The sequence below is a fragment of the Bacillus rossius genome, chromosome 3 (genome assembly GCF_032445375.1).
Source record: "Bacillus rossius redtenbacheri isolate Brsri chromosome 3, Brsri_v3, whole genome shotgun sequence".
In the NCBI taxonomy this organism is placed as follows: Eukaryota; Metazoa; Arthropoda; class Insecta; order Phasmatodea; family Bacillidae; genus Bacillus; species Bacillus rossius.
The window spans coordinates 40,038,045-40,054,884 of NC_086332.1; the positions used below are offsets into that span (position 1 = coordinate 40,038,045).

The 16,840-nt window shown below is 37.4% G+C and overlaps 1 protein-coding gene across 5 annotated transcripts; it reads right to left on the bottom strand.

Annotated features, from left to right (window-relative positions):
* LOC134530547 (pyroglutamyl-peptidase 1) lies at positions 1–16,235 on the bottom strand. 5 transcript variants are annotated; one of them, XM_063365470.1, is made up of 5 exons: positions 16,206–16,235; positions 15,164–15,399; positions 13,989–14,209; positions 7,753–7,985; positions 1–6,035 (listed from the first exon to the last, which is right to left on the bottom strand). In XM_063365470.1, exons 3-5 carry the CDS (start codon positions 14,196–14,198, stop codon positions 5,831–5,833), a joined length of 648 nt encoding a protein of 215 aa, XP_063221540.1. In that variant the 5' UTR covers positions 14,199–14,209; positions 15,164–15,399; positions 16,206–16,235; the 3' UTR covers positions 1–5,830. The 5 variants fall into 5 exon arrangements, with proteins under 5 accessions (XP_063221540.1, XP_063221538.1, XP_063221537.1 ...); XM_063365468.1 differs by lacking the exon at positions 16,206–16,235 and having other exon boundaries at positions 15,230–15,385; XM_063365467.1 differs by lacking the exon at positions 16,206–16,235 and having other exon boundaries at positions 15,159–15,384.
* Between the last annotated feature and the right edge of the window lie 605 nt (positions 16,236–16,840).

Consider the following 16,840-nt stretch of genomic DNA (forward strand, 5'->3'; position numbering starts at 1 on the left):
AATGTTCAAAATATTTATTCATATAGATACATATGTACATTTAAAGAATTAACTTTTAGCTTCATAAGGATTTTCTTTTTTTACAACTAAAATTTGCTCAAATAATTTACTCTGATGCTATGAATCTACCTGTATTTAGTGCTATTGTACGAAAATGGACACAGTTGTAGCATTTAAACTGTTCTGCTTATTTAAATTCTGACAGTTTCATTATTTTATTTCCTCCAGCATTGTGATGCATGAGAGAAAAAACACATCTATGGACCTGTAGACTCATAACTACAGATCTGTTGCAAGCTAATTGTCCAGACCCCTCAAGGAGTCAATGAAATGTGTTATAATTCCAACAATTAACTATTTATAAGCAACAAGAAGAGAGTGGATGGAAGCACTACAAGAAAAAAAACAGATGCTTTCTGCAAATTCTGATGTGTGCAACTCTTAGTGAAAAATTCGGCTGGGATTCAACCCATACCACCAACTTTAATTGTGTTGGTTTGAAACCACCACTACCATCCCAACCACCTGAGTATTGACAATTATCCAATTAAGGATCATTGCTTAAAGCAGTTGTGAATTCCTCACAGAGAATCAGTTGTGGATTGCAATGGGCCACACCGATTACATACATCTTTTTGGAATGTATGTTATTGGAGTTAAGACATTTTATTGATTGGTTTTGGAATTTTATAAATTATAGCAAAATTTCTGCAAGTACCATATTTACACGCAGAAGGGTCACCTCTTCGTATGGGTCACACCCCAATTGTGGGCCAAAAAATGTAACCTTTTCATTATAAGAGTCGCCCTAGAATATGAGTCACTCCATATAACTGTCTCCAGTAGAATACAAGAGAAGTCTAAGTTGAAGTCACAGCTGATCTGTATCTCAGCTTATTGCCGTGTAAGAAATGGCACTGATGTCCTTCGTCTTTCCCCCTCTTCATTCTTAATGGCCCTTCCTCCTCCCTCCCCATTCATTCTAGCACTATCTAACAAAAATTACAGCTATTTTAATACCCATGTTTCCCTTCCCATCTTCCTAAAGAGAGAAAAGACTGCAGGTTATTTCCTTGTCAATTTTTTTTTGTCATTTTCTTCAGCACAAACAAGCATGCATTTTACAGCAGTTTTGTCATGAATGAAATGTTGCAGTATACAGACTAGGAAATTGCATGCAAAAACAATGTTTGGACACAGTTTCATCACAAAAACCTGTCGAGACAGATGTGATGAATGTGTACCGTGCCAGTTTACGACGACGTAGAGGGAGGGAGAACCATAAACACTGCTGCGTGGTCACAGGCACTCAAACACACATTCTCTTTTCTCTGGCTGGTTTATTTGTAGATTCCCCCTCTAGCAGAGTGCCACAGGGCCAACGGCAGATAGCCACATCACTTACCAGCACCGGCCAGTCAACCACAACAGTGCCATTTTTATATATTTTTTGTTTTTTAACTCAAAATGGAAATTTTTGCATTAAATTGTCTCATTCATATTGGTAAGAGTTATGGTTAAAAGAGAGGCAGGTAATGCCCTGAAGTGTGAGAAAAACACAGAAATGGGTGTTCCAAGTCAAGCGTGGGAACTTGAGGACAAATATATCATCATGGAGGAGGCATGATAAAGAATTAGAAACAAAGAAGATCTGAGTATGCAGAGATTTTTCATGTATTGTAACTTTCTAAATAAATTTCCTTTTAAATGGTTCTGAAAAGTCAAACAAAAAATTATTTAATGCAATAATTGCTTCCTGGAAGTCTTTCAAAGTAAAGTACAACTGAAGGACTCCTTCCCAAGAATGAAGACAAAAAAACTTACGTTTGCCTTGTTGTGGACTCACTCTGACGATTGTGATCAACAAATTCCAATTCCAAAGTTAAAAAAAGCCTGGCCACAGACACAAAATTTACTTCTCAAATTACGTTATTATATTATCGTAACACAACCTTTCAGTAACATGAAAAGCAAACTATAATACTACTGGATGACTTGACTAGCGCTATCCACGAAGAAGGGAGGTGGTCATGTGTCCCTAACAACTAGGCCTGTGCGAATATTCGAATTTTCGAATATCAAAACGAATAGTTTACCGTAATCACTCGCGTAATGTCCGCAGTAATTTGACCACTTTTTTGGCCAAAAAAATGGCGTGCGGACATTATGCGAGGAAAAACAAAAATACAAAATTTTGTGTCTTAATTATTACTAAAAAGGCACAAAACGTATCTAAAATCAATTTGGATTTAACTAGCTATGTATTTTAAAAGAATATTGCTGCGGGATCGCTTGCAAACAACCCGGCTTAGACCATGTTTACTTTGCTGTAATTGCCACCGGTAACTGTCTCGCACCCGCCGGAACATTAAAAAAAATTACACGCTACACTGAAATAACTGTGGTTACGTGTGCCTTATTAATGTGATTAATATGTGATGGATTAAAACGGCTATTAACGGCACGGCTGCAATATTTTAGCCGTACCATATCCTTACGTGCGGCGCGTAGGGAACCAGCGAGCTGGCAACAGCGCAGTGACTCACCAGTGCCACATCTGCTGCGCACTGTACTCCCCCCCCCCCCCCCCCTTCCGGCAACTGATGGCCTTCGTGACGTAGAGAAGGAGGAAGGGGAAGGAAACATTTAGAGCGTGAGAATGGCCGAGGGAGGGATTCCAACCAAATGTAAACAAAGAGGGGTTCTGTTCTGTCCTGACACGTAAAACAGGGTATACACTAATTAAAGTTGACGTTTCTTTTACGCTGCGCTGCGTGTCTTACCTCAACAGAAAACAAGACTGATCCATGTCAGCAAATGTGATGTTAATTTTTTTTTCCCCGCGCCTTTACTTGAACCATTTCATACGAAACAGCACAGGTATTACTTCTTAATTCACGTATATAGTTTAAAACTTTAACTTCAAGTTCTGGGAACTTCCCAGCCTTGGGTCCGCGAAACGCACGCCGTGTTGCATTTGTTGACTGCAACTGTTCTTTTATTTTCCGCCACTGACTAACACTTTTTTCCTGCACTTCAAACTCCCTTTCAGCAGCCCTGTTCCCATGCTCTTCAGCATAACGAACAACTCTTAATTTAAACTGTGCAGTGAAGGATTTATATTTACCCATTCTGTACTCTACACTACAAAACTCGACGCGAAACTCATGCCTTGAACTTGCGTGCGTGTTGGTCAGCTGTGTTTACCGTTACTGTGCTTTGTTCAGTTCAACGAATTTCCCCACCCTTTCAGGACAGGAGAGAAAGGACAGCTGAAGGTCACGGCTTTGTTTACAGAGCCGTCAACTTTCCATTCGTACTGCGTCATTTAGGGGTGGACAAAGTTGTGTTGCCCGCCTTAGACGACTGGTGCGGACATTATGCGAATTTTTAATTTTTTCTTTTAAGGATATATAAATAAAGGGTGCGGACATTATGCGAGGGCGGACATTACGCGAGTGAATACGGTATTATTCGTATTCAATTTCAAATACTAACACTTCGAAAAAATGAATAGTCATTTACGAAAAAGGCTGAACGGGATCACTGAAACCGGGAAACATTTCGGGATTACGGAGGTTTCTCTCGTTGGGCGAGGGCAAAAGTTCCGCGGGATTTTTGTAATGTTTTAGAGTTATGTATGTGGAGTTATTCCACTACATCTGGCCACGTAAAGCCCGTTTTAACACAGTAATCCGGAGCGATAACTAACGTATTTTATGTAGAAGAATGTCGTCAGGTCGTTTAAAATAGATCTGAACTGTCAGCATACTGATAAAGATAAATACGTGTCTGTAAAATCCACACAACTGGGGTGTTATAGGTGACAGTTTTCAGATTAGAGGATGAAACATGGTTTGTCGGCACTGTAATTTCGTTCCGAACGTGACGGCGAAGAGAAAGAAAATTGTACAGACCATGTGGAAAACATCTGGCCGCATACTCACAGCAAAGACTCCAAAAGCCTAACATGCTACGTCAATGTTTTTCAATAGGATAATACACAGTAAACGACCGGATGCAGGCGGAAACAACCCCCCCACCAATTCATACCCATCCGACTCTTCCCAAATTCCTCACGTAGTGACAGCTCAGGCAATTATCCTGTCCCGAAAAAAATCTCTTGCCAAGAACTTACTTAAAAGCTTGCGATCACGTTACATGGTGTACCAAGATTGTGAAGTAAATGTGTTTTCTATGATGGTAGATCCACGGTTCAAAGATTCACTAATTGAGGATAAAAAAAGATATGGGTTGAAAATTTGTGCAGGGAGGTATATAAGCTGTGTAAGCTGAACACAGTAGCTGAAACTATAACTGAGACAAGTGAGGCTACAAGTGAAATGCCTATTAAGAAGTCATCTCTGTGGGCCTACGTGAAACCTTCAACAGCAGCTCAGCCTTTCAGTTTCTGGTCAGAGAAGGGGCGCACTTGTTTCCGAAACATAGCTGTGGTAGCAAGAAAGTACTTGCCTATATACCTGCCACACAAGTGTGCAGTGAGAGACTTTTCTCAACAGCTGGCAACATTGTGACGTGTAGAAGAGAGAGTCTACTCCCCGAAAATGTAGAGCAGCTTGTGTTTCTCCACAAAAATTTAAATTAGCTAATATGTAGTGATGTGAAAAGACTCTTTAATACGAACTGATTATAAAATTGGAGAACCTTAAAATTTTAAGTACTGTCAGTTTTTTGATTCTAAATACATTGTATCAGTAAATATGTACCTGTTATATTGTAATGTGATGTGATATAACTTGTTTTATGGGATTTCAATTCTCATTCCAATTATTCGAACTCAATATTCGTATTCGAGAATAATTTGGTATTCATATTTGAATTCTATTCGAACTAAAAAACTGATATTCGCACAGGCTTACTAACAACCAATCACAAACACTCCTTACAAAATCAGCTAATCAAGGCACCAGTTACAATACATAAAAAATCTCTGCATACTCTCGCTTCTCTGTTTCTTTCTAATTCTTAATCATGCTTCCTTCACTGTGATATATTTGCCTTTGAGTTCCCACGCTCGGCGGAACACCCATTCCTGACTCTCACACTTCAGAGCATCACCTTCCTCTCTCTTAGAAATAACAAATACTATAAAATTATGTTCAGCTACCTCTTTACCTAGCTAACATACGAAATAAATAAAAATAAAAATAAATTACTTTTAAGGGCTTTTATCAAAATATGCAAACAAATTGTTTTAAATGTGTCTAGAAATCAATAATAAAAAAACTAGGAATGGTAAAATTGTCTACAGTGACTTTAAACATATTCACATACAGAAATTTTGCTATTGGTATTTATTAAACTTAAACACCAGTCAATAAAATTTTTTAACTCCAATAAAAATTATTTTAAAAAATGTGGAAGGTGTTGCCACTTAGTGTTAGTATCAACCCCAAAAAATATACTGAAACATTTATACAAGACAACAGTAATGCAAAAATAAAATAAAAAATTTAAAATCTTTACACTCTCTTAATCGGACACAAGTCTAAAATGTTTACCTGAAAATTGTGCGTATTCATGTTAAACATCAAAATGGAACAGATTCCACAATTAGTGACTTTTCACACTGACATCATGCTTTGATACCTTCTTCTCTTCAGAATCTGAGTTTTTGCCTGTTGGCAGATAATTTTTTTTTCTTTTCTGAAATCTAAAGCAATTATATTATATACACGGATGACACAAGAATTCCTGAAGGCACTGACCCCCACAAATTGTCATACTTTTAAACTGGCTTTTCATTGGTAAGCCCATTCCCAAAGGTGTGAAAATCATGAAAAACTTCTGGCATGGTTTTGCAGTTTCATCATAACACATTTTTGTCGCACGTAGCATCACAGCGTCTGCCTTCAAACTGGTCCATGTTTTGAACGATGACCTTGATGATTTCTTTGAGAGCGCGTGCAAGCTCTTGCGCAGAGTATGGCTTGCCGAGCGGTGGGACGTGGACAAATATGCAGCGCAAGTTGTTGATGCACAGAGATGTGTAGTATATGTACTCACAAAGGTACCTGCAATAGAAATGTGCAAAATTCAAAACCTCTCCAAGTGACACCAAACCCCCTGCAAAATTGGCTACTTACATCTCGAGAGAAACTGCAATCTGCCACGTAAACTTTGCATGGCTAGCAATAGAACATCAAAGGGGAGGGTAGTCATTATTTATAGATGTTTCACAATAACTTTAAAAAACTATGTATATTTGATATTCTGTTTCCCTTAAAGCACAGAGCACACATTAGTTGATTTTTTACGGTTGTTGATTATAGTGACATAATATTATCACAATTACTCTTCAAAATTAATTCACTTGTGTGAGTTCTGTATGTATTTGTACTATATTGTACAAAAATATTTTCTTCTTAATATTGGCAATCAAGCATATCCAGTTTACCTGTAGACTGAGGCAGTAAAATCACAATAATAATTTTCATTCAGATTTCACATTTTAAATACTATAGTAATTTGTTTACATTTTTTTTTGTAAATACTAATAGTTCAGAATATTTTTCTCAACAGCTATTTGCAACCATTAATTTGGCTATCAAATCACAAAGGCTGACAACTGGCAGACCATAAAAGTGTGTGGTAAATCATCATACTGTTCATCCCACTAGGTCAACTATTGCTCAACATGAGAACACATTGCGGACAAATGCAGCAAGTGCTAAATTATGACTCTGATAACACTTTACAAAAATATTATGTTTTTCTGAGCCCATTTTGCATGCTGCCTTCGCAACCTCGCTGTGCTACTCCGTACATCCTGGTGGGTTTAACCTGCTTCTAGTTCATTCAGTTAAGAGGTTATTTCAGTTTTTGGCTTATTTGAGCATCAATCTTAAAATGAAACTGTATAGTGTATACTAAGATTTTTCACAATAAAATTAAAATATAATAAAATATAAAAAATTTAGAAAATCATGAATGTGTAAGGTATGTATAGAATTTAATTGCAATAATTCCCAATCTTAATTCTTCATTCTTAATTTTTACTAAAGCGAAATATTCTTACACCACCACTTCACCAAGCAGTATTTTTTTGTATTAAGTATATGTTTCATAAAATTCTTAAGTAAGTAAATCAAAAACTGGACTGATTATCAGTAGGCATTATAACAACCTGCTTTACGACTTCTCACAAGTAGTTTTGAAATCAGTTAGTACCATACTTACTCGCATAAGCTCCACTAAAATTCTGACTCTCTTTGACCAAAAGCATAGGTTCAAAGATTAAGTAACCAAGAAGTCTGAAGAAAAAAAAAACTTCTCGCCTGCTTACTTATGTGAACAGCTAAAAGGCGCCCAGATTTTTTTCCATGCCTGCAACTGCCAAAGGCTCTGCAGTGTCCAGAATCACCAAAATCACACGTCTGATGTTGCCACTTTCTTGGATAACTATCGGCTCAACAGTGGAAACAGAACAAAAAACGGAAGGCTGCAAACTAGGGGTAAACATTGGCAACATCTGACCTGCAGTTTTCTACATTAAGAGGAAGGAATGAGTGGTTGCATATCAAAACATGCTTCACTTTATTGCGAGAAAAGGATTTGGATTAACTTATAGTCAAGTATTTGCAGCATAACTTCAGCCCATCTTGCCTCTAGTAGACGACTGCCATATAAGTAAGGCAGGAAGCATAACTTAACTGTAGATTGTGTCTGATAAATAGGGTGTAAAAAAAATAAATTAAATGGAATCAAAAGCATTCCGAAAGTACCTCCTACCTCCCAGCATTCCTAGAAACTGACGTAGCCACGCCGATATTTGACTCGTTGACCTTCTTGCTGATCAACTCCACGTCGATGTCGGAAATTATTTTCTCGGTGCTTCCGTTGCAGCACTGGCCGTCCAGCGGGACTTTGCCGCACACGTCCTGCTTCACGTAGCCTGCCCTGTGAGCACAGCTCTCGAGCACCACGTCCGTGGCGACACTCGACACGCCCACGTGCACCACGAGCTGCAGACAGTTCCCACACCCAGCACGTGACTCGGCAGTTCCCAGCGCATGCACTCAGGGGTCCACCTGCCACGAGCTATGACTGCTACGACGAGAGATCTCTAATCCTGCCCTGTACGGTTCAACACACTCTTTAATCCAGCGCCAATAGAGCAGCTTGCGTCGAGAATGCTTTGAGTGGATTCCAGCGGTTGACCTTGGCGCCAGGTGGCACTACAGCGCTGCCTGCATTTTCATATCAATTAGAGGTAATCATTCCTGTTGGTTTTCATTTCAGTACAATGTTACCTGTTTTCTAGCAGGTTACTTTTCACATTTAGGGTCAAGTGAGGTAATTCCGATCATGGGGAAAAGACAATACCTCAAACTTTTAATATCTTACTGTATGGTGAAAAAAAAAAATCAATTAAATGTGTTTTATAGGTTCTTTAAGATGCAGTGTAGATAAAAAGGCTCTATACGTCACTTTTTATTGTTTTCTTTAACCTCACAGGAAAGTTTTAAAAGTTTGTGCAATAATCTTTACACCCCGTGGTTGAGAATATCTTACGTGACCCTATTATTCTTGTTAAAACTATACTGACCTTCAATAAACCGGCAAGGCTGTGGTCCAGTACGTCCTGGATTAAAGACTCTTCACTGTATTTGGACACAAGCAACAAGCACTAAGAGCAACACTGGCCAAACATCAGTCCCCTCCACGCACGAGGCAAAGAGCGGGCATGTAGTCCTTTGATCGTACAGCATGTACTAAGGAGAATTCTGCCTGTAACCCTACCGGTTATTTTATCATGGGTAAGTGCCACACAAAATTCAATGCACGGACCTTGTGTAGTTTCGTTAATATACACAGCAAAATTTATTTTAACCATGTTAGAGAGCTTAGATAATATTTTTACCTGATTCATATGTAATAGAGTGTAGGCAACCCATTCTTGTAATTTTTTCTTTCCACGTGAAAACGGATTGCCATTACATTCAGCATTTAGCATTAAGCATTTTACTGGCAAAACCAGTATTCTATGCACCCTTGTATGCAACTTAGTGCCTGGTAAGTAGACCCATTAATTTTGTTTTTATATATGTAACTAATATATTGGTTGTTAAAAACCTTATTCACAATAAACTATCATATACAACTATGAGAAAATGCACACAAACAACACAAAAACAAACACGCACAGAACGATACAAACACACACAGACAGTCACAGACATGCGCACAGACAGATGCACACATGCATGTGCAGATGGGCACACATGCATGAGCAGATGCACATGCATAGACATGCACGCACACATATTCCCTGCGCACACCTTTCCCTGATCATTAGTTATGGTTTACAAATATATCTCTTCAAGAATTTTTACAACATATGATGCTATCTCTGAGACAGTGCCAGTCGGAAGTACCTATAAGCCGCAAGTAGACATCAGCTGCAACTGTGACTATGGTCATCTGTTACAGTTTCGCTCTCTCCCTCCATCTCTCTCTATTTCCCTTCACTCCCCCCCTCTTAATCACCCTCTATGCTATATTAGCTATACGTTGGTTTGCTGAAATTATGACATTCCGCCTTCCTCACATCAAAACCAGCTCCACCCTCATTCTCTTCTCCGAATGCAGCCTCCCACAGTGTCAGCACCTGAGTGGTGCGCGCACGGCTACATCGCAGAAGGCTGCCAGTTCATGCACAAGCTCTCCCCTCGACTGATCCTCTGCAATGCCCGATTCCTTCGTTGCGCAGTATTGTATAGTTGCAGCAATTGAGAGCCAGAATGTACTAACTTCAAACCAATACTACAACCAAAATACTTCAAACTGACGTCGACCAGAGCTGCCCTCCCTAAGCCCAATGTGCCTCATGTCTCGCCTGGCCCCTCCTCCCCCATCTCCTCCCACCATCAGGAACGTGTGTCTGTGTGTGCATGTGCATGCATGAGTGTGTGCATGCATGAGTGTGTGCATGCGTGTTTGCCCGCCCTGCAAGAGGCGAGTAGTGTCTACAACGCACCCCTAAAATAATATTTTAATTAATATAATTTGTAATTTTACTTATGTAATTATAACCCCCAGTGTTGTTGTTTCCTTTCAGCGTAAGTAAGGACGGAGTAGCGCCCTATGCGGTCGTTGCCAGAACTAGCCCCGGTGCAGGCCTCTCTCATTTAAACTTAAACAAATATTAAACAACTTTTTAATTAATGTTTAATCAGGGTAACATGTATAATTTTTATGTAACTAGTTGTAAAGGGTTTGTTGTTTTACGTGTTCTGCTACACAGTATTCGGCAACTAATGGTAAAGAGGAAGCTTCCTGCCGCCCTAGTAAAACCCCAGTCTCTCTATATCCCCACCCAGAGTAGGATGTAGTGGCTACACCTCGTGGACTTCAACTGTTGCATCTCTGATCCATTAACATCTGTCTGGTATTAATTAATTCTTGAACCTTTTATTTTGCTTCGGGGCCTACTCCAGGAGGTAGACTGTTTTATAATCATTTAAGTCACTAGGAGGACATTTCGAACCAGACGATTGTAACTACTAGACCAGGACTGGGGTGTACTGGCCCGCCGTAATCTGATTTCTTTATCGTTGGCACTTTGTGACTGTGATATTGCGAGACGAGAGGGTGATTCAGGTGTAGAATGGAGAGTCAATAAAACCTGTTCAAACTGTGACACATGTTCTTCTCTACGCCGAGGTTGAGGCGTGTGGTCCGCCTGGAGAGCCCAGACAACCATCCTTTGGTAAGATTACAGCGTGCCCGATGCTTAGAGCGGGCTGGCAGGTTAGATTTCATTGTATAGGGGGGTTCGAGCCTCATCACACTTGACTTGGGCTACGTCACGGCCCCGAGAGGGGATAGCCGAGTCCACGTGCCCTTAAACCTCGTGGTGGCGCCCATATCCGGTAGACACTCACAACGCGTAGCTATTTCCAACCCCAGTGTGACAGCAAAACCAATACACCTACCTTGTATTTCAAGTAGAGCAAACTGGTGCAGTAAAAAAAGTAACTTTCTTATTGCATATCCAGGTTTATTTTAAAGTAAAATATGAAAATAAAGAAAGGAATTGATTGTGTTTTGTGACACAAAACTGTATATTTACCAAAAATAATATTGTTTTGAAAATATGAATAAAACTTTGAGGAACATTGTTCTCGGGAATAGTGTTGTTCTGAGGTGTAACGTATCCAGTTGCATTGTAATGTAAAAATTTTTAAATAAATTGAGCAGTTGAATGTTTGTGATTTGCAACAGTACAATTACCAATAAATTTTTGATTTTGAAGATATTCATTATATAGTTTTGATATAAACTGGATTGATGATAAGAAACATTGTCATGAGCAAATGTTTCGTGTAACGTATCCAATTGTATTCTAACCTAAAATATTAAACTATACCATAACCCACATATAATTGATTTTGAAAATATGAATTATAAAACTTTTAAAATTAACTAGTTACACAATAAGAAACAATTACAACAAAAAAAATTGTTTATCTAAGTAAATAAAGGCAGTTTATAGCCTAAAGGCCTACAGAGAAACACCACAAGAAAATGTATACGTATAATGATTTTGGGCTACAAACATCGTATTTTGATTTTTTGATTAGGCCTATTGCATGTTTTGGTTTAACTTTCATCAGTAGATGTAGTATTGTTTGATGTAAATATTTTAAGGGTCTTATCACAAATTGTTGAAGCAGTTAATCAATGTAATTTTGCTCTGTATGTACTAATTGTATGTATGTACTAATATTTGTATGTGCTAATATTCGTTTAAAATTTTAATTACAAAGATAAAATCCACTATATTTAATGATGAAATTAGGTTTTTTATAACACCATAAAATCTTGCCTCTAGCAATCAGGCATTCTCGAGCAGGAAGCCTGAACTTCATCACAGCTGAACGTAAAGGAAATTTATCAATGTGATGTCCGCAGGCCAACACACTCACTCAAGCACATCCCGATTGTAGGGTTTCATGCAGCAGTGGCCCTAGACCTTATGGGGCCCTGGGCTATTTCATTTCATGGAAGCCCTGCCCCGGAAAATTTGAAAAAATAACTCTTTCAAACAACATTACTAACCCAAAATTTATTTAAATTTTGCAATAGTTTTGCTCATTTATTTTAGGATAGTTTGATGTTCTTTCCTGATAAATTATCCTCAGGTCAGTTTTGTAAATGCTTACGTTTGTCGATTACATGAACATAAATATATTTATGCTTACTATATGAACAAATATAACAGTATAGGGTATCCCTGAAAAAATGGCAGATAATTTTAGTGGATGCTATGTGGTGTTTATACAAGTATTTTTCAAAATGAATTATGATCTCGAAAGTGCTGGCATGGTACTTAACAGTAAATACAAATTAAGTTACTTGCATGACTCTGCACTTCTCCGCACCCACCTACTCTTAGCAAGAACTTGAAAGGGACGTAACGAACAGCCATGTGCCACGCAGGACGGATGTAGGTGATGGATGATGGAGGGAGGGGGGGGACAACCTGCCCCAGTTGCCTGGTTAGAGGGAGCGCAGGATGGGCCGACAAATATTTGTAGACTACAAAAAGTGTGAAATATAAGGCAAATATAAAATAAATAATTATATAATATCACCTAAGTAATTGAAAACAGTACAGTATATATGTCCTAATTACCTCATTTAACATGTATATATTCTTGTCATAATTTTTTATTGAACCTTGAATATGTTTAGGATTTAGGTAACACAACAATAAAAATAAGTTTAGTTCCTGTACGTTGTCAAAATATTTTTCAATATAGTAATTTAAAACTTTAACACAATAGGTAATTTTTCTTTTGAATATTGCATGCCATTGGAACTTAAACACTAGGTATATTATTTCTTTAGATACAGTGTGTGAAATAAAATGTACCTACACTTAGTAAACACTGCAAAATGGTAAATATGTAGTTGGGCGGTATTTGCGAAAAAAATTTTAAAAATCCGAAAATACTTTTATTTTATGCTCATTATCTTCCTCTTTTAATTAAACCCGGCGGAGATAAGAAATTCCAAATACTTTAGGAGATATCGATTCTTTTAATTTTCATAGTACGGTGATATTTGTTAAAAAAAAAATTTAAAATTCCGAAAATATTTTTATTCTATGCTCTTTAACTTCCTCTTTTCATTAAACCCGGTGGAGATAATAAATTCCAAATACTTTAGGAGATATCAAAATTTTTAATTTTCATCACAATACCTGTGCATTCATGCGGCTTTTAACTTTGTTTCTTGTTTACGAGTAGGATTTTTTTTTCGCGACGTAGGTGAACGACTACATCATTATCTACTAATGACAAAGGAATTGTACCCGCCTCTAAATTAGGTGAGTTTATAACGTTTCAAATTTTAATGTTTTATTTGTTATTTGAATTTTGTTGCTCAAGTAATAAGTAAAAAAAAAAATTACGTGAGTTCCTACTGTTGATCCTTTGTCCCGGTTTGTTAGGTCAGGTCAGTTACATTATAAATACTTTAAAACTAAACAACCATTAAAATTAATTCATATTATTTCTAATGTCCGCTTAGTTTGAAAGTATTTTATAATGTAACTAACCTGACCTAATCGACCATTTTAATTAACTAGGCATTCACGAACACATGGCAAAATAAAAAAATTTTAACAGTCAAATGATTGCACGGGTCTTATATTACAAAATAAGAACGGCGATATCTCCTATAGTATTTGGAATTTCTTATCTCCGCCGGGTTTAATGAAAAGAGGAAGTTAAAGAGCATAGAATAAAAGTATTTTCGGATTTTTAACTTTTTTTTTTTGCAAATACCGCCCAACTACATATTTACCCTGCAAAATATACACGGATGTAAATCAAATTATCCCTAATACATTTATTAAAGTGGTGAACATGAGGAGAGGGCAGAAGGTGCCCCTGGTGAAGGGAAGCCCAGATCCCTCCCTGGGACCACAATTGAAGCGACGGGGAAGCACGTCTCACCGCGGGCTCCAGAGCCTGCCAGAGGCGCGGCACCTGCGAGGAGACGGCGTCGTACGCGACCGACACCTCCTCCACGTGCAAGCGCAAGCCCAGCTCCTCGTCCAGCGCCAGAGAGGGCAGCAGCTTCACCGCCTCCCAGCTGGCGTTCACACTGTGCTCGCCGAACGGTCCGAACCCCGTCACCACCACCATCTTCTCTTTCAAACCCATCTCTGTTCAAACTGTTCAATGTGCAATTAGGAAGGCTTTCTTGCTAGTGCCCACTTCAGTTGTCATTTTACTATTGTATTATTATATTTTTTATAAATAATTACTTGTCCAATACCGTTATGCCATGTTTACAAACATACTATAGACAATAGACAGTTAAGTACTGTGTATAAAAACTTTATCAAGAAATGTACTGTCAAATATAATAGTGGCAAAGCAAGAGATAATATTTAAAAAAAATATAAGAAAATACTTTTTTATTCCTAAGGTTAATAAATAAATAAAAAATTAATCTAAGTATCAGACGCAAAACCCAGTCTGCAGCATATCAACCATACCTTGCTTGCTGGGCCATGCCATATTTCTCACTAGGGTAGAAACTAGAAAAAGTTTATTTTTAAGTATTATCATTACATTAATATTTGTAACTCATACTGGGAAAATGGAAACCTATTAAATTTGGCTCTTTCAAATTTGATTTGAAATAATTTAACATCACACATCCCATTACAAACCACAGAGATTTAAAGCAATGGGACCTCCAAGGTCATGCACGGTAGACTCTGAACCACTTGAATACTGACTGGGTACATTCTTTAAATGATTTATGGAAAGGGTTTTTTGGACATATGCCATTGCAGTTTTACACTGTTTCTCAAGAAAAAATTACGAAAATCAGAAGAAAAAAAATATGAAGATAAAAAATTCACAGAAAACAAGACTGACGCAGCTAATGTCGACAAACAAAAAATGATTATATATATATACACATACATATAAATATATACATATATACACACATACATACATATATAATACATTAATTTAAGCATATAACTTTTTAATACACCCTACCTACAGATAACTATAAAATAAATATTTGAATTTAAAAATATGAAAAGAAAGAATGTCAGGCCCAAGGCCAATCAATAAATTTTATAAGAATAGCATTTTAAATACCATACATGCACTTAATCTTCCCTACAATTCAAAGCGTAAGCGACTCAAATCAATTCAGCAAATCTTATTACGTCACGTCTCCAATAACACTTGTAAACCCTCAAATGTCAGCGAATAACTGAAAACTGAAAGCAATATTTGATGAAAGTAAACAAAACGTTCCATAGACTATGCTAACTCTTTAATCACTTTGCTTCGGACGAGTAGACCCACAGAAATAAGAAGTAACCAGATCAACGACCTAGAGATATATAGACTGCTTGTCACCCTGCTTTCAGCGCCAATTGCTGCTGTCGACGGCATACTGGGGAACTACAATCCGAGCGAGAGAGACAGAGAGCTGTTTTGACAGAATGGTGGGCAAAACATAGCTGCAAAAGCATTGGTTCTTATGGGAGAAAGATGCAAGTTGCTAGTAAATTCCCTAAAAATGTAGGTTTTCCGCAATTTTACAGTTTTTGCGGGTAATACTTAAAGATGGATCGAGTGAAATATAATTTTAAATACAGTTTCATTGTAATGTGATGTGTATTTACGACATTAAATGCGCTAGAAAATAGCTAACCCTTCTTCGACCCAACGTTTGTGACCAATATATGTACATCAGTTATTGAACCTATTAAATATGTATTTCGTGTATGTAATCTGATACAGTACGTGGAATTTATCTCAACTAAGTACTATTAATTTAAAATAATCTACTGCAATGGAATAATGACCACTTTTAAATGGTGTGTGGGTTTGTTATTATTGTAGTCGTATTCGTTCATTACGAGTTTTAGTTGTCTCTTTACTGTTAATATTTCAGATTCAATGCAATTTCATAATTAACTTAGTACACTGCCACTTTTCTGCTGTCAACGTATGTCGTCTGCTAACAAAGCACTGTTTGCCCACCATTCTGTCAAAAACAATTGGAATCAAAGATGGCCTCCCACTAGCAGTCTATATATCTCTAGGTTGTTGAACCAGATAAAGTTCATGGCTGCGAATGTGAAACAAAACAAACTTTGACGTGGAATGTACCAATATGGCGGCCGTATTTACATTCTGCCAAGCCACGCCCACATTGAGAATAAAAACAATGCATTGGGGCTACGTGTTTTCATACGTAAAAACTTGGTTTTGAATTAATTTGAGTTCTTATGCGAGTATATGAGGTAATATTCGATGAAAATTAAATCACACTTGAAAATAGATGCTTTAAATATTCCTATGGTTAATTTATATCATTTAAATTATGTGTGTCGCTCTTTGGAGCCACTTTAATGCTTTAAATAATGTATTGTTGAATTATGCAATAGTTTGAAACTTGGAAACTTATATTTTGAGTTTTTATCCAACAAAAGATCATTATTTATTGTTATATCAAAAATATTTTTTTGTTATTTGCAGGATCTTTCATTGTAGGCCCTACTTAATTACAACAGCAAGCATCATTTACCACGGATTGATAATTAGCAAATCATGCCATCAGGATCAAGTGCTAAAATTGGATACGAGTTAAGGAAAAATTACCCTTCCATGTTTTAGGCCTACACAAGATTGTGAAAACAATCTGATGTTTACAATTCTCCAATAAAAGCTGACAAATACTCTAAAACTAAAGTTTAAAAGTTCAAACCAATCTTATTACTAGCCTGAGCATATATCAACACTTGAACTTGTGGGTCGTGGGTACT

What these genes read in the sequence shown, in the direction of transcription:
- LOC134530547 (XM_063365470.1), bottom strand. Translation starts at nt 14,198, where the DNA reads ATGGGTTTGAAAGAGAAGATGGTGGTGGTGACGGGGTTCGGACCGTTC. An exon ending in GGCAGGCTCTGGAGCCCGCG is followed by an intron (nt 7,986 to 13,988) that starts GTGAGACGTGCT and finishes AACTGTCTGCAG; the next exon opens with CTCGTGGTGCACGTGGGCGT. An exon ending in GTTTCTAGGAATGCTGGGAG is followed by an intron (nt 6,036 to 7,752) that starts GTAGGAGGTACT and finishes TTTCTATTGCAG; the next exon opens with GTACCTTTGTGAGTACATAT.